This window comes from Saimiri boliviensis, chromosome 3 (genome assembly GCF_048565385.1).
Source record: "Saimiri boliviensis isolate mSaiBol1 chromosome 3, mSaiBol1.pri, whole genome shotgun sequence".
Classification (NCBI taxonomy): domain Eukaryota; kingdom Metazoa; phylum Chordata; class Mammalia; order Primates; family Cebidae; genus Saimiri; species Saimiri boliviensis.
The window spans coordinates 166624028-166642516 of NC_133451.1; the positions used below are offsets into that span (position 1 = coordinate 166624028).

General features: G+C 42.7%; 1 protein-coding gene across 1 annotated transcript in view; it reads left to right on the plus strand.

Moving 5' to 3' along the window:
* The first annotated feature begins 10884 nt into the window (after positions 1-10884).
* Positions 10885-18489, plus strand: part of ANXA5 (annexin A5) — a 29914-nt gene continuing 22309 nt past the window's right edge. Inside the window, exons 1-2 of the mRNA XM_010346717.3 lie at positions 10885-10989; positions 11228-11271. Of these exons, the coding sequence (XP_010345019.1) occupies positions 11263-11271 (9 nt within the window). The 5' untranslated portion in view covers positions 10885-10989; positions 11228-11262. The remainder of the gene's footprint in view (positions 10990-11227; positions 11272-18489) is intronic.

Genomic DNA, 18489 nt, shown 5'->3' on the forward strand with positions numbered 1-18489 from the left:
GTGTCCAGGGTGCGAGAGAGTGACTATTACCCAATTTCCTTCATCATCCTTTAGAAGGGGAGTCTTCTTCCTCAGACAACATGCCTCCTCCCTGTTTTCCTCTTCCCTGAGCCCTCATTTTACCTCACTCAAATAATAAGTTTGCATAAAGGGCAAAAATTAGCACTGTGGTTAATGCACAGAAAATACATGTGAATGGTGATGCTAGGCTATCCTAAAATCTCTGACACTTTAGAGTTGAAAAAATCTTGGGGTCATAGTTGAACCTCTTCAGTTATGAATAAACAGGTCAGGAGAGGTTGGAGTGTTGTATCCAAGCTCACCATGCAAATTCTTGGCCATTCCAAGACTAGAATGCAGACTTGCTGACTCTCCAGGCTAAGTTCTTTCCATCACATGCATTGATGCCTCTTAGGCCGACTTCTAGGCTGGACAATCACACACCCCACACATGTGTACCCATCTGTGCAGGCTTTTCTTGGATACTTGTGTTTGTGGCTTCTGGCATCTACATCAGCATGTCTGTGATATTGTGATAGAATAAGAAATGTATATCTGGTTTTTGTTCCTGGTTCCTGGCATAGGCCTCCTAAAACCTTTGGGATTTTCTAGGTGGTAGGTAAGGGTGAGAGGAGCATCTTTTGTTATTCGTAAGCCCCTTCCAACCATACCTGAGTTTATACCAAAGAGGTAGCTCTAAGAGGACGGGAATGGTTGCCATAGGAACCAACCATGTGATTAAAGGGTTGGAACTTGGAGCCCTACACCCCTCCTATGAGGAGGAAAGATGGGCTAGAGATCGAGCTCAATCACCAATTGCCAATGATTCAATCAACCATGCCTACATAATAAGCCTCCAAACAATCATAAACAACAGGCTGTGAAGAGCTCCTGGGTTGCTGAACAAATGGAGTTGCTGGAAGGGTGCCATGCCTGGAGAGGGCCTGGAAGCCCTGTGCTTTACCCCCATGCCTTGCCCTATGCACATTTTCATCTGACTGTTCATCTGCATCCTTGGCAACATCCTTTATAATAAACTGTAAAAGTAAGTAAATGGTTTCCAAAGTCTTGTGAGCCGTTATAGTGAATCATCAAACCTGAAGAGTAGTTTGTGGGAAATCCCAGTTTATACTACAGGTGACAACTTGGTACTTGTGACAGGCATCTGAAGGTGGGGCAGCAGTCTTGTGGGGTATGCATTAGCTCCAGGTAGTTAGTGTCATAGCTGAACTGTAGGACATCCAGTTTGTGTCTGGTGAGTTGGAGAATTGCTAAATGTGAGGCTAAACTCCACACATTTGGTGCCAGAAGTGTTGCATGAGTAGAAAAATTTTTTCTTTCTTTAGAATGCTAAAGTTGGGGTTCTCCAGAATAACAGAAGCAATAGGATATGGAAATATATACATAATAAGATATACTGCAAGGAATTGCTCTCATGATTATAGAGGCTAAGAATTCCCATACCTACCATCTGTGAGCTGGAGACCCAGGGAGCTGATGGTAAAGTTCTGAGGCCTGAGTCTGAGAGCTGTTGATGTGTGGATTCCAGTTCAGGCCTGAAGGCCTGAGAAACAGGAGTGCTGAGGGTAGGAGAAGACTGATGTCCCAGCTCAGTAGTAAGGCAGATATCAAATTCAACCTTTCTCTGCCTTTTTTGTTCTATTCTGGCCCTCAACTGAATGGATGATGCCCAGTCATTTTGGAGAGGGCTACCTAATTTACTTAGTTCGCTAATTCAAAATTCAAATGCGATTCTCTTTCAGAAACACCATCACAGGTATGCCTGGAAATAACTTTTAGCCAGATATCTGGGCATGGGGGTGGGGGTGCGGGGAGCCAGTGAGGTTGACATATAGAATTAGCCATCACAATCAGGAACCTCCTGAAATTCACTTCCTAGTCTCTTTCTTCTGTTGCCTAAAAGAAAAAACATCAAGCTTTTGAAGAATTAAAGTTAGTTTTATTCAGAAGTGGCTCTGGAGAGATAGACTGAGGCCTACAGCTGGAGATCAGTTCTGTCAGGCTGCTCCCGCACTGTATTTCAGCCCACTGATTATATACAGGTGGTGGGGGTTCAGTACCTGCGAAGTCAGGTCAAACTTTCTCATAAGTTACGTTAAAGCAGAACCACATCAAGGTTTGTGTGTAAAAGTGCACCAGGCTATAGATTACAGAAGCATCATCCCTAACCCCATCAGATATTATCTTCCCCATCAGATGTTATCTTATGTATAGGGAAAGGCAAGGACTGAGGTCGTTTATCTTTTAAGGAACACAGTGACTCAGGCAAGACATGTGGGGGCCATATGCTGTATCCTGTTTTGTCTTCAAAGCACCTTCTGGAGAGCTGTGCATTGTCACAGAGTCAGGGGCTTTATAAAATTATGCTGGCAAGCAGAAATGAGCTAATATGGCTTCTTACACCTGCTGCTTTGTCTCATACTTCTTATGTTAACAGAATTCTGCTGTCTCTCCCTTAACATGTTAGACTGAGTGTTCTAATTGGATAGGTTCTGTATACAGACATATAAATATATACATTCTTGTATATATTTTTATATATAGATGTATATTATATATATTTATATATATTCTGAATATATATATATATGTATATTTGAATCACTGTATTCTCGGTGTCAATGACAGGGCTTCATGCACAATACATTTGTTAAATGAATGGATAAAAATTCCACATAAAGATACCACTGTTGAGAGGACCATCAAACTGGTCCTAGGAATTGCAGTGAGCTAGGGGTATGTGTGGGTGCTGAGAAATTGACTGATGATAGGTAGGGCATACAGTAGTATAGCAGTCGATTTAGAGGGAGTTAATTTTTTTTTCTTTCTTTTTTCTTTTTTTGAGGTGGAGTCTCTGTCGCCCAGGCTGCAGTGCAGTAGCGTGATCTTGGCTCACTGCAACCTGCACCTCCTGGGTTCAAGCAATTCTTCTGCCTCAGCCTCCCGAGGCTCTGGGATTATAGGCACGCACTACCACACCTGGCTAATTTTTGTATTTTTAGTAGAGACGGGTTTTAACCATATTGGCCAGTCTAGTCTTGAACTCCTGACCTCATGATCCACCCATGTTGGCCTCCCAAAGTGCAAGTGCTGACATTATAGGCATGAGCCACCTCACCCAGCTTTCTTTTTTTTTAAGAGGGAGTCTAGCTCTGTCACCTAGGCTGGAGTGCAGTGGCTCAACCTCAGCTCACTGCAAACTCCACCTCCCATGAATCCCAAGTATCTGGGATTACAGGTGTGTGACACCATGACCAGCTAATTTTTGTATTTTTTAGTGGAGATGAGGTTTATCCATGTTGGCCAGGCTGGTCTTGAACTCCTGGCTTTAAGTGATCCACCCTCGTTGGACACCCAAAGTGCTGGGATTATAGGCGTCAGCCACTTTGCCTTGCCTATAATTTTTTTTTAAAATGGGGTCTTGTTCTATCACCTAGGCTGAAGTGCAGTGGCAATCATAGCTCACTGCAGCCTTGAAATCCTGGGCTCAGGCAATCCTCCTGTCTCAGCCTCCCAGATAGCTAGGGCTACAGGCATCCACCATCATGCCTGCCTGATTTTTAAACTTTTTATTTTATTTTTTATGAACAAGGACTCACTATGTTGTGCAGGCTGGCCTCAACCTCTTGGGCTCAAGTGACCCTCTTTGCCTCAGCCTCCTCAGTTTCTAGGATTACAGGCACAAGCCACTGATCCTGGCTAATTTTAGATTTTGAGTGGGATGGGTGGGGACTGAATCATCAGCATGGAAAATGAAGGTGGGATTCAGTGGTGAGAGCTTTTGGAAGAAGAAAGAGGGGTGAGAAATTTAAACTCATCTTCTTGTTATTTTTAGGCATTAAACAAGTCAGCACATTTAATCTTAACCACCATACCAAATAAGGAAAAATGAAATCATTGTCCAAGGTCATACACTAGTAAGATCATAAAATGAAACTTTACCTAACCAGGAATGAGTTCTTTTTAGAATTCAGAATGCTATCTGAGAATACATTTATTCCCCTGGTAAAGTTCTCTCTTACAAAATTTCCTTTTAACTCTTTTCATATCTCCTTTCATATCCTTCTTAATATAAAGTTTGCAGTTAATAGCAAGCTTCATTTAAAAAAACCCAATAACCCTACACTATAATGCCTTCATAATACATTCACTCATCCATTCAAAACATTTTATGAGCAGTTACTTGGTGCTCATGAGGGTTTTTTTTTTTTTTTTTTCCGAGACAGAGTGTCGCTCCTACAGCCCAGGCTGAAGTGCAGAGGCATGATCTCAGCTCACTACAACCTCTGCCTCCTGGGTTCAGGTGATTCTCCTGTCTCAGCCCCCCAAGCACCTGGGATTACAGGCATGTACCACCACCTGGCTAATTTTTATATTTTTAGTAGAGACAGGGTTTTATCATGTTGGCCAGGCTGGTTTCGAACTCCTGACCTCAGGTGATCCGCCCACCTCAACCTCCCAAACTGCTGGGATTACAGATGTGAGCCACCATGCCTGGCCTAGTGCTCATAAACTGTTTTGAATGGGTGAGTTAATGTATTACTATGTGCACTGTGCTAGGTGTTGGGGATTCAGCAATAAGCAAGAGACATAGGATACTTGCCCTTTCACAAGCATGATCAGCATTTTTATTGCTCCTTCTCTCTCTCTCTTTTTTTTTTCTTTTTTCGAGACAAGGTCTCAGTCTGTCTCTTATACTTGAATGCAGTGGCATGATTTCAGCTCACTGGAGCCCTGACCTCCTGGGCTCAAGTGATCCTCCTACCTCAGCCTCCCAAGTAGGTAGCTGGGACTACAGGCATGTGCCACCACATCTCCTAATGTTTGCATTTTTTGTAGAGGTGGGGTTTTGCCATGTTGCCCAGGCTGGTCTCTAATTACTTAACTACTGAGCTCAAGTGACCCACCCACTCAGCCTCCCAAAGTGCTGCGATTACAGATGTGAGCCACCGTGCCCAGCCTTTACTGCTTCTTTTATTAATAGTGCTGAGAATCTCAATCACACCTAAAAATTCTACATGATAGATTCCTATGAGATATTCTAATTATTTACCCAAGACTTACATTCCAGTGTCCTCCTAGGAAAGTTGATTTACATGTTACTGTAAATACAAATGTTTTGAATAAAAACAATGGAAACACATCTAAAACTGAAAATCTCCCTAGGAGTGTCTGCTTTTAATTTCTTGGTGAGAACGTGGATCTCAATAAGGTGATAGCACTGTTAGCTCAGGATGAGTTTCTGAACATATACCTGGACCTGTTACTATGGTCTGAATGTGTCCCTCTCAAATTCACATGTTGAAATCCTAACCTCTAAGTGATGGCATTAGGGGTAGGGCCTTTGGGAGATGATTAGGTCATGGGAACTCCACTTCATGATTAAGATTAGTTCCTGCTACGGTTTGAATGTGCCCTCCAAAGCCCATGTGTTAGAAACTTAATCCTCAATGTAACAGTGTTGAGAGGTGGGGCCTTTAAGAGGTTACTAGGTCATGAGGGTTCTGTTCTCATGAATGGGAGTGGGTTAGTTATCTCGCGAGTGGGTTTCTGATAAAAAGGATGAATTTGGCCCCCTTTCTCTTGGTCTCAAGTGCTTGCCCTTCCACTTTCCGCCTTCCTCCATGGGATGATATCGCATGAAGGCCCACCGAATGCTGGTGCCATGCTCTTAGACTTCCCAATATCCAGAACTGTGAGCCAAATAAACTTCCGTTCTTTATAAATTACCCAGTCTGTGGTATTCTGTTACTGCAGTGAAAAATAGACTAAGAGTGCCAGTTACAAAAAGACCCCAGAGACCTGGCTGGTCTCTTCTACCATGTGAGGCTATAGTAAAGATGACTCTCTATGAGAAAGTAAGCCCCTCACCTGACCCCAAATCTGTAGAACTTAGATCTTGGACTTTCCAGTCTTCAGAGTATAATAAATACATTTCTGTTGTTTATAAGCTACTCACTTCATGCAGTTTTGTTGTGGCAGCCTGGACAGACTAAGAGACCTTTTTTCTCCAGGGACACTGCAACCACTTTAAATCTAAAGGGCAAGAATGGGAAGCCACTAGAATAAAGCTACATTCCAGTATCACTGCTGGGATATAGAGGTGATGGTGGAAAAAGGCTTGGCAGAGCACATGGATGACGGCAGCCCCATGTCTGTTCTCACCCTGGGACTTTAAGACATGAATGAGTTGAGGCCAGATAGGTGGCTTGAATTAAATTCCAGATGATTTTATAGTTCTTGGCACCAGCAAATGGTTATCAGAGGGCCTGCATGTGGAGAGAAGAGTAGAGCGTGGGGGTCTCGGCTAGCTGTATGTTGCTGTATGTTGATAGAAGCCATTGATGGTAGACTCTGGATGAGGAAGACTTGGCAGGCAGAAAGGGAACGGCACCAAGAAACATCACGTTGGCCTAAAGCAGTTGGGCCTGCTGTCTCTGAGAGACTAACTGGCAATAGGATAGGTCCTGCTGCAGTGGAGCAGTGGGTCCAGAGGAGGTTATTTTTGCTTTTAATATGAAGGTAGGTCCTTAATCATCAGAACGGGAGCTGAGAATGATGAGGGATTCTGAAAGAAGAGCCATGGGGGAATGGAACCAACCTTTTTTTCACAATTTGTTTGGCAGTTTCACAAATTAGTTTCTTTGAAACTAACTTCTACTCAAGATAAGGAAGCCAAGGATCAGAGAAATCACATGGCTTGTCCAAGTCACATCCCTGGTATGCAGCAGAGTAGGGATTTGAACTCAACTGTCTTCAGAGGGTGTGGTCTTTCCAGATCTTGTCTGGAAGATGATGTTCCTCCTTTCCCTTTGTATCTAGCCCTTACTTTTCTCTTCAGCCACTCTCTCCTGTTTTTTCTGCTTCATGCAATTCATTCTCCTGCCATCGTTTCTTCTTAACTTGTCATAATTTGCAACAATTGTATTTATTAAACAAAAACAATTTTCAAAGTATAGTTGAAAATTTTATAATTTTCTAAAAAACAGGATTCCAACTCTCTTAAAATTAAAGTTATTTTGTACTTATTTATAAAAAACCTGTAACTCATTTTCTCCTTTTTATGTGTTAGTATAATCAAGGGGAACAGTAGGGCCATGAATATATGATTAAAATATTAGAGTTCAGAGATGCAGAAACTAAAATGCAAAGAAGTTTAGTGACTTCTTTAGAATAAATTGTCTAGTTCCTGAATGATCCAAGTAATTGAGAGAAATAGGGAAAATCCTGATTTAACAAATAGAGTTTCAAAAGCATGTTTGTAAATTAGTATTCTGCATTTGGTATATGTCTCTAATAAAAAGAAAACCAATGTGACCTGAGTGTCTCATAGGAAACAGCTGAAACTCACTATTTACATCTAAGAATAGTATAACAAACTAGCCAAAATTATTATGTAGTACTTATGATGAACACAACACAAAGACAATACACTGAGAAAGAACTTTAATTTTAAATGTATAGGAAGAGAAAGTTTAATTAGGAAGATCAGAGTCAACTGGAGAATCTGGCAGCGATTCTAAAGATGACATTTGGACACCGATAAAGGACACTGGGGGATGAATGACAGACACTTGATTTCAAGAGTGTAAAAGCTGTCAGTATTAAAATGGAGTCACTTGTGTTAAAACACAAGACAAATTCCTGACAAATGGCTGGAGAAGGCCGTGAAGGGAGAGTTCTAATACATAAATGCCTGATAACAAGAACTATTGAAAAATACTGAAAAACCACAACTTTGGACAAAGGCCATTGCAAACACACACACACACACACACACACACACACACACACACACACACACAGAACTTCTGCAGAGACATATGCCCGCAACTGCCTGTACAACATTGGACTGGTGCCACTCTTGTTATTGATTACTATAGCCAAAGACAATTATCTCAAAACAATGATGTAACCCTCCTCCTTCTTCCTTGAAAAATCTTTGTCTTCCTCCCTGAATACACAAAATAGTTTAATATGGCATGCATATTCCCACTGCAATGCCCATTCCCAAATAAATATCATTTTCCTTTTAGAAAGTCTCCCTCTCTGTTATTAGGCTGACAAGAGGTAGTGAAAGAGATTTCCTGAGTGCCTATCATTTATAACACTCAATAGTTAGGAATATCAGTTGTTCCAAATCCATCAGTTAGATACATGATTCAAAGCAGAATCTTTATGTGGCAATCCCAATTTATGTACCTTCCACTCCAGCCATTTTAGACAGTTCAAATCACACAGACACAAAGAGATCCTTTCCTTCTTTTGGTTTTGCAGTTCACTTAACCAGACCACCCTTTTTCTTTCATAGTCGGATAAAATATCCTCTCTTGAAAGCCTAATTCAAATGCCGTGTCCACCATTTGACAAAACATTAGCTCTTTCCTCTGAAACGAATCACATTTTGATTGTATTCTACGCATTTCTTTCATGATTTATAGTCTGTCTCTCATTGTAGTGTCTGTATACAGGCTTTATTTATACTATTAATGTGCAAACTCTTGGTACGGCTTTTCCACAGGTGCTCAGTGTGTAGTTGTCAAGTACAATTAAATTGTATCAATTTAAGTTTATGCTCAAGGCTTCTCAGAAATGGCTTCATATCATTTTTGCAAAATAGTGTTCCCTTTATTTCCATTCTCTAGCACTTTATTTCTTTACAGCACACATCACACAGGACATATTAGTTTATTGTTTGTTTCCTCCACCAGAATGTATGACCTATGAGGGCAGGGCCTTTGTTTCACTTACTGTGTTATCCCCAGCGCTTAAACCTGTGCCTGGTCCAGAGTAGGAGTTGAATAAACTGATATTACTGAGAGTGAAAGAAATGCTAACTGGGGTACACCAAGACTCTGGGTCCAATAACTCATCGATTCTGTCAGTATTTGGCTGTAGGACATAGAGCAAGTTATTAACCCATGATGAGTCTCATGTCCCTATAAAATCAATGTCCCTATAAAATCGTTACCTATAGGATCTCTGAGGTCCTGTTTAATTCCATTAATGTAAGAGTAGAAAGTGAGAAAAGCAAACGGAGTTCGGGTGGATGTGGGTGGGAAAGAAGAATGCTCTAGGCAAGATTAAAGGACCTGCTTTTTGGTGCCGGGAAGGGAGAAAGTAGAAAAGCAAGAGCAACAGAGACAGATGCTCAGAAAAGGGCTGCCTTCACATATATTAATGCCTGTAAAAAAAGCCCAGGGAGGTGCTGACTTGGGGAGAGCCTGAGGCTGAGCAGACAGCTAAGCTGGTGGAGAGGAGGCTCCCAGAGGAAAGGCAACCTGCCAGTGGAGTGGGGGTGACGGGGTTGCCAAGCTCCACATACTTTGCAATTTTGCCTCATTTTCCAGACAACAACCACTCTGTTGTGACTTTGCAGGGCTGGAATAAGCATGTGGTTCACACGTGAAAGCAAATGAGAACTTCTATACAAAGAACCACACTTGCTGTCCATTTAATTCTTCCTCATTCTCAAAGAAGACTTGCTCCTTATTTCTTACCCTTAACCTCCATGTTGAGAAGCACTCAGCACTTCTCATTCTAGCGTATGTCTAGAACACTGCATCTAGTGTCACAAACTTGTCCTCTTGCCTCTTCTGCCCTGGCACCTTCCCTCCCCATACCAGTAAATCTGAGAAAGTCACTGTGTCTTCTACTTTTTCTTTCTCAGCATGTAGAGACAAAAGTGATTATATCCTGGATGTGAATCTGCCATGTCGACCTTTGATGAACCTCAGTCTCATGAATACCTCCTGATTCCTAGGATTTTTTTTTTAAAAACTGCCCTCAGCATAAGAACATGTCAACCTTGATGCTATTGCACACATTATAGGCTATGACACATACAGCATTCTCACCTGTTCTGGAGAGCCGCTTTTAATTGTCTTGCACAGAGCACTATACTGTTTCCTTGCCGTACAAGGCCAGAGTCTGGGGAGTAACAGCTGAGAAATCTATCTGCTTGCTGCCGCCCAAGGCCACGCTTCTGTCTACAATATCCTCCAATATCCAGACAGACTGGATTTGTCTGTCTTGTTCTTTAGTGGCTTGGTTCCTTCGCATTTGGGGGCTGCTTTGCATATAAGGCCCTTTCACAGAACACAGCAGCATGCTAGTACAATACGCTGTAGATTCTCCCTTCCTCTCCCCTCTCTCTCACATACTCATATTTTATGTTGAACCAATATGAGGCATGGCTCAAATTTAAGTCAGTAAAGTTCTAGGCTAGTTCTCAAAACAGAAACTGGAAGTAGAGGCTTTGAAATATGCTACTAGAAGGCTGTGTATTTAAGAGAGGGCCATCTAGGAAGCAATGATTGGCGTTAAAAACAACAACAAAACATAACAGAAACAAAAACAACTTGGGAAGCGGCCCTCCCTTGACGTTTTTTCTATCCCATGGTCAAAGGCGCGCTGTCCTTAGCTGCAATGATTTTGTCTCGCCTCCAAAAAGACGCCCGCGCACTGCTTGCTATGTGGAGCACCCGAGTGAGGCTAAGGTTCCTGCGGTAACAGACGGCAGGGAGGCTCAAACACCCCCAAACCCCGAGTCCTGGACAGCTCCCCACGCCCTTCCCGCGGTGCAAGGACCAGGCGGTTCCCTGGACACTCAGGGGAGCGGCGCCCCCTCCGGGTTCCAGCAGCGCTGCGACCGCGCCCCACCCAGGCCCGCGGGACTCGCGGGACAATCCGCGCCCCGGGAGACCAACTGGGACGAGCCGCGCCCACGCAGGCGCGCTGAGGCCCGGGCAGGGGCGGGCCGGGCTGGCGCAGCCGGCCTGAGGTCTAGGCCCCGGCGGGGGTGGGCCGGGCCAAGCCGGGCAGGGCCGGGGCGGGGCCGCTGGCGTTTCCGTTGCCTGGATCAGTCTGGGTGCAGCTGCCGGATCCTTGGGCGTCCGCATCCCTTACCGCCGCCCCGCGCTCCGCCGCTCTCCCCGGGGTTCGGGGCACTTGGGTCCCACGGTCTGGGTGAGTGGCCGCCTGGCCCGGGGAGGGGGCTCCCTCCGGAGAGGGGAGCGGGTCGCCGGGCACTGGGTTCGCGCGGACGCTTGGCTGAGCGTGGTCCCGGCAGCTGCGAGACGGCGGGTCGGCCCGTGGGCGGGGCCCCAGGGTCTGTCTGACGCCACCGCGTCCCCGCCGACCTGCGCTTGGGGAGGGCGCGAGCTGCGAGTGGCGCGCTAAGCCGGAGGTCTCTCGTCTCTTGCAGTCCTGCTTCACCTTCCCCTAACCTGACTCGGCGCCATGGCACAGGTAAGGCTGTGCGCCCCGCCCCGCGCTGGATTTACCCACAACTTTGTATGCTGGGATGAGGGACTTTTAGAATTCGTCTGAAAGTCAAAAAAGTTTAGGAGAAAACGGAACCTGCTCTGGGGACATCGCTTCCACCTTTCTTGTTTCCCTTTGGCTTCCCCACCCCATTTCCTGCGTCCCGGTTCTTCCCGTGGAGCACCGGCACCGACGCCACCAAGCTGCCCTCGCGCGCAGCAGCCGGTGACGTGGCCAGATTTGTGTGCGCTCCCTTTTCATGAGTGAATGTGTAAAAGTGGGCCTTCCCCAAAATCCAGAGAGTCACTAAAATTAGAACGAGAATGAGAACAGCTCATCGTGGTCATGTGAGGCGAACGCACTTTTTCCCCCCTCCTTGACTTCCTTTCTTTTTTTTTTTCCACAAAGGATTTTAATACTGTGATCGAGCACTGGCTTTTTCCAGTTGCTCAGCCCAGTTTTACTAAAAGAAACTGTTGGTTGTAGGCTCTGATTTTTCTTTTTTATGCAGAAGATTAAACACAAGCGCTGTTTTTCTTAAGCAATGAACTCGTGTAACGAGTTCTCAATTGAATTTGCCTTGGGACGGTTTCAGAAATGGATAATCTAATGCAGGCTATGCAGGCTTTCTTTACTGTGTTTTCCCTTTTTAAAAATTTTATTTATTTATTTATTTATTATGAGACGGAGTCTCACTTTGTCGCCCACGCTGGAGTGCAGTGATACGATCTTGGCTCACTACAACCTCTGCCTCCCAGTTCAAGCAATTCTTGTGACTCAGTCTCGAGTAGCTGGGATTACAGACACGTGCCAGAACGCTCGACTAATATTGCATTTGTAGTAGAGACCGGATTTCACCATGTTGGCCAGGCTGGTGTCAAACTCCTGGCCTCAAGTGATCCTCCCGCCTCGGCCTCTCAAAGTGCTGGTATTTCAGTCCTATATCACCATGCCTGGCTTCTTTACTGTTATTAATGTTTTCAAAAATGTAGGAAAGAGAAAATAGTTTAAGGTCTTTAAAAATTGAGGATGTTATACAGTGTTTTGTAAGATATCAGGGCTTAAAAACTCCAAAACTGATTCCGCAGATCTTGTCAATCTAACTGGCTTGTCAGAATCCAGATGGTTTTTTTTAAAAGAAGTGTTTTAACTGCTAAAACAATGCTGTCTCTTATTTGTAGTTCACTTTTTATCAGATTGACTTATCAAAATTGAATAAGGTTTCTTGGTCCTTTCCAAGTGAAAATGGGTGGATTAAGATGAGTTGGTTACTTCATTAAACTTTTACAGTGCGCCCATTCTTACTTCCTCTTTGCACTTAAATGTTGCAGTAAACCAATTCTCATTCCTCAAGTGGAAAGTTTGGTTTAGGTTCTTCTCCATAGAAAGGATACTTTTATGTGGAATTAACTTTTCTGAGGAATGTTTTTCCTCTCTTGATATGCTGGTGTGGTGATTGCATGACGATTAAGCAAACATTGAATAATAATTTTCTCTATCTTTGCTCATTTGACGGTTTCTTGAGTCTCTTTTTTTAAGTTCCGCAGTGATGCCTGAGGGTCCATCAATTCCTTTTCATTGTGTGGACTGTTTACCCAGTTAGTATAAGGGAACACATTCTCCAGTCGTGAACATTAATTTTAATAATTTCAAAGAATTATTAGTATCATAAAGCCCATGTGTATACAACACCTAGGAGAATGGTGGTTTGCATATAAAATTATGTACCTGAGCCCTATGACAATATAATACAGTACCAAACTGTTTTCTATCAAAACTGCAGTTTTTACTTATCATAAGTTACAAGTAATGTTTAAAAAAGATAGAGTGTTAAATTTTGTTCTGTTTTTGTTACTAGTTACTCTTGGAAACCATGAAAGTAAAACACTTTGTTAAAATGTTTAGTATTAAAGCTGGGTGGGGCGTCTGAGCAGTAAGAATGTCATGAAGGCAAAACTAGATTACGTAATTGTTCATTAGAAATTTCATAAATATCAGAATTATCTCCACGATATATGTTTAAGTTACAAGGTTTGATCAGAAATCTTTTGGGTTGGTTTAACATTATTATAGTAATTAAAAAAAAAAAAAAAAGCCCTGTGCCGAGCAAGCAGGATAAATGTAAGTAAGTAAATTTGAGATGAGACTCATTCCAAGGAAGCTGACTGGGTATTGATTGTATCTTTTCATGCCATTCTTTTTGTTTTGTTTTGTTTTGTTTTGTTTTGTTTTGTTTTGTTTTGTTTTTTTTTAGTTGGAGAGTCTTGCTCTGCCTCCCAGGCTGGAGTGCAGTGGCGCGATCTCAGCTCAGCTCACTGCAACCGCTGCTTCCCAGGTTCAAGCAATTCTCCTGCCTTAGCCTCCTAGTAGCTGGGATTACTGGTGTGTGCCACCACACTTGGCTAATTTTTGTATTTTTAGTAGAGACGGGGTTTCACCATATTGGCCAGGGGCGGTCTTGAATTCCTGACATCATGATCCACCCACCTTGGCCTCCCAAATTGCTGGAATTACAGGGATATGCCACCACGCCCAGCCCATGCCATTCATTGTTAAAGTCAAGGCTCTGGAGCTAATGTTCGCTTTTAGGATTGTAGGCCATGGTTACCTGTTTACCCATGGCCTTTGCTGCTCCTGGTGATCTCTCTCAGTTCCTTATCTCTTTGACTCTTATCTTCATTCTGGCTGCTGAGAAATAACTAGGTCTAAAACCATTTGGCTGCTTTTTAGGGCGCTGATCAATTCATTGGCGTTCAGCAAACCCTAATTTCCTTATCTAATATTCAGTTCTCTTTGGAGGTCCTACATAGGTGATCAAGCCAGCTAGAGGTAGGCAGTCGGCTTTCTTTTAATGACAGAAATATAACAATACTTTTACAGCATAGATTCATTCCTGAAGTACATTTTATTCCTATAACCTTCGTACTATTCTAAAATTTCACAAATGCATCTGTTTCTTAAAAATGTGTTCCTAAGACCTTTGCTTTAAGTGCTTCTTAGACCCAGTCTTTCAGTTTCGTATTTGCATAATATGTAAACATATCATCAATTGATTAATTGCAAGGAATTATATTCCTGGTGGCTTCATTTCTTTGGTGACTTTTTTTTTTCAACCCCAAGATGGAGTCTCACTCTGTCATCCAGGCTGAAGTGCAATGGCACGATCTCAGCTCACAGCCACCTCTGCCTCTTGGGTTCAAGTGATTCTCTTGCCTCAGCCTCCTGATTAGCTGGGATTACAGGCATGTGCCCACTACACCTGGCTAATTTTTGTAGTTTTAGTAGAGACAGGGTTTTGCCATGTTAGCCAGGCGGGTCTTGAACTTCTGACCTCAGGTGATCTGCCTGCCTTGGCCTACCAAAGTGCTGGGATTACAGGCATGAGCCACCACGCCCAGCTGGACACTAGTTCTTAACTGTTCTCTTTTTCATCAGTGCATGCATTTGTGAATGTATGAGGCTTTTGCACTTTCACTATGTGCCAAGTATTGTTAAACATGAGTACAACGGGAAATGGATCTAAGAATTATTGATATAATAGATGCATTGCTAAGTCATTTGCATGTATTATTTAGTCCTCATAACACAGTTTTGGAAATAAATATTACTATTTTTGTTTCACAGAAGAGGAAATTGAGGTTACCTATTTGGCATCATTTGTATGGGACAAAGGAGGGAAGCCATTATACAGAGAGGCAACAAGAGCAAATAAATACTTAGGGATATAAAAGCATTTGGCATGATGAAGTGAAGCTGCAGTGAGGTAGGGAAATTAAGCCCTGACTTGGAAAGGGATGCCAGATAGGTAGACAGGAGCCAGCACTAAAGATTATATGTACCATTTTATAGGTAGTGGAGCACTATCAAAGAGTTGCAGGTTGAGGTGTGCCATCATCAGATTTATATTTAACAAAGCTCACCCTGGGGCCAATGTGATGGTTGCATTTCTGGAAGATGCAAAGACAGGGTGGTGGAGTTGCGGGGGTTGAGAGAGGGGAGAGGGAGGCCGAGTACTGGAAAATTATGTAGGCTCTGTTATCGTAATCCCAGTGAGACCTCAAAGGCTTAAAGTAGGCAGTATCTTAGGTTTCAGATAAGAGAGACCTGTCGGGGAGGGTGGACAAATTTGGTACTTGAGTGGGGTAGTTGTTCACTGATGGAGGATCAGGGGAGGGTCAAGAGGACTGGCTTGCTTGACCATGGTTGATTATGGGGTCTTTTTTTTTTTTTTTTTTTTTTTATAGGAAAAAATGCAGGTTTGAAGCAGGGAAGAAACAGTAGAGGATTTGTTGAATTTGAGTTTCTTATAAAACACTTAGGTGGCATTATCTGGTACATAGTGAGGTATATATGATCTCTAAGTCTGCTAAATCCTCTTTTATTTCTATAGGTTCTGTTTGTTTTTTGCTTTGTTTTGTTTTGAGACAGAGTCTCACCCTGTCACCCAGGCTGGAGTGCAGTGGCACTGTCTGGACTCACTGCAACCTCTGCCTCCGGGGCTCAAGTGATCCTCCTACCTCATCCTTCTGAGTAGCTGGGACTATAGTGGAATGTGGTGGTGCCTGACTAATTTTTGTGTTTTTTTGTGGAGATGAGGTTTCACTAAGTTGCCCAGGCTGGTCTCAAACTCCTGACCTCTGGTGCCCTGGTCTCCCAAAGTTCTTGGATTATAGGCATGAGCCACCGAGCCTAGCCAGATCCATTTGCTTATATATTATTTATTTCTTTCCATCACTAAAAAAGATTTGAAGCTAGCTTATTTCCTACCCTTTTCTAGGATCAGCCGCGTTCATTAGGTTTGTGCCCCTTGTTTAGATACAAAAGGAAATAAAGTTGTGACTCTGTGTACATTCTTATCTAATATGAGAATTCCATACCCCTGATTGTTTTTGAAGTGTTGGTGTGAATAAATCAGTTATTGTTAGAGCTTTTCAAGTGTTATTTATGAAATGCCCAGTGGAACAACTTGGTAAAATAGAATACTTTCCTCTGACCTCTAATGTGAACTCATGGGAGGTCAGTGCCACCTGCTTACTCTAACTCACTCAAGACATCACCGGAGTTATTCTTGGGCGACTTGTAGGAGCACACAACTTACCTTTCCATTGTATTGATGTTTGCCAAGGGAAGTCATTCTGACACTGGCAAAGAGACACAACATTAAACACAGAGCATTAAAGAAATACACAACAAAAATGTAAATTATTTTACTAATCTTTACTTTTTAATCAAAACTTTCTTTTTCTGTCATGATGCAAACAACTTAATCTGTTCTCCAGTGATACTTTTTCTCTCTTGGATTTGATTTTAAGATACAGGTCAAAGGTAGTAGGATGGATAGACCAATGAAAAGAAGTAAAAACAAGTAAGAAGGAGCATGCAAAGGAAAGGAAGTTACACAGAAGCAACAGGCCAGTTGGAGTTTAACACTTTGACGTATAACATTCACTGTTTCTAAGTTGGGATTGGAGCAAGGGTTAGCGTTGCGGGTTGAGGGCATGTCTCTGATCTCATGTGTTTGTACTTCTCAGTCCTCTTGGAGGTCCTATTTTTTCCCCGATATTTATTTTACTTTGCAGCTCAAAGCATTATCAGGTCACACTAACATTCCCTCTTTTCATGCTCTTCTTGTTTCTTTCTTAGTACAGCGATGATTTTTTTTTTCTCATTAGTGGGAATTGTTATTGCGGGAAATATTAATGGGCCTCTAGTTCGTACATCAGGTAGGGCCCTGGTGTACCTACATGGAGTGGGGAGGCAATTGTCTTCCCAGCTTACTGTTTTTTTGGAGTGGCTCCAAGGTCTTTGGAAACCTGAGCCTCAGAAGAACCACCCCTAAAAATCACTGCACAGCAGCTTAGCAGTTGCTATTAGTGGTTTTCTTCATGATTTCCAGCTCCTAGTTAGTATTAGGTAGAATGTTGGGGTGCAGGGGGAGAGGTATTTGAGTAAATATTGATTATGTGGAACTGGAGGACAAAGAGGGCTTAGTCCTTTTCTGCGTCTTCAGGAAAGCTTTATTTAAAGGGTTCCAGACAGGCAAATACTTTCTCATCTTTAAACTTGAAATTGTTATTTATATCCAAGTTCTGTGTCTAGAAAAGCAGCCCTTCCCTTGTTGTTTGGTTGGTTTTATTCATTTTATTTTGGCATACCTAGTGTTTGCGGGTAAAGAACTTTTTCATTTAGAGAAAAAAAAAGCCAACAAAATTATAGACCTAAAGCATGGATATTTTTGAAGGTGAGAATTAAAAGAGTGAATTGTATATTTTGGCCAAGTATTATCTAAGAATATATTATAATTCTCTTCATAAGGCATTGGTGGTAACAAATGAAGGGGACTGAGGATGAACTGAGTATGGGTGAGGGAATAGTACCTACTTAAGGGCTGGTGATAATCTGGGTAAAGTATGGGGACTCCAGGAAACAGGGGAAGCCCTCTTAAGTGAGTCATTTGAAGTCACATTTGTAGTCAGGTTTGTGTGGGCAGTGAGCGGGTTTGGGCAGGATGTCCAAACAAGGATTCTGCCCTTATGACTCATTTCTCTAATTCACATCTGGTCTCTTAATACTGCTACGTGGCTTTGCTACCCTTGTTGGGTGACTCTGATTGTATGGAATGTAGCAAAAGTGTTTCACAATTTCTAGAAAGCTCTCAAAAAGAGAACCGGCAGTTGTTCCTTCATACAACTGAAGATTTTAAGATGCTTTTCTTCCACTCATCTTTCACCTAATTTCCTCCAGTGTCTGGTGTCAGATATTCAGATATCCTTTTTCTTTAGGCAACTCCCTCATGTCTCTTCTGTTTTTAAACTCTCCCTGTTATTAACCTCTCTGTCCAGAAGTTTCTTCATAGCCTACAAACTGGATCAATCCACCCCACCAACCTTTTTTAAACTGTGTTTTTAAAAGCCTGGTTTATAAACTATTGTTTCATTGAGACAGTCTTTCCCTCAGTTCATTCCTGAGAGTCCTATAGCCAGGCTGATAAACGCCATCAAAGACCTCCTAGTTACTAAATCCAGGGGACCCTTTGCGTCTTAGCTCTTCCTTGACTTCCTGTAGTATTGGACACTGCCTCCTCTTCCTTTCCTCTTGGAACATTTGTCTTCTTCAGCTTCCATACCATCACCCTCCTTGGATTTTATTCTTGCCTTTGGGAGGGTCGTGTAGACAAGGTCCTGTGGCTTCAAGTCCCATCGC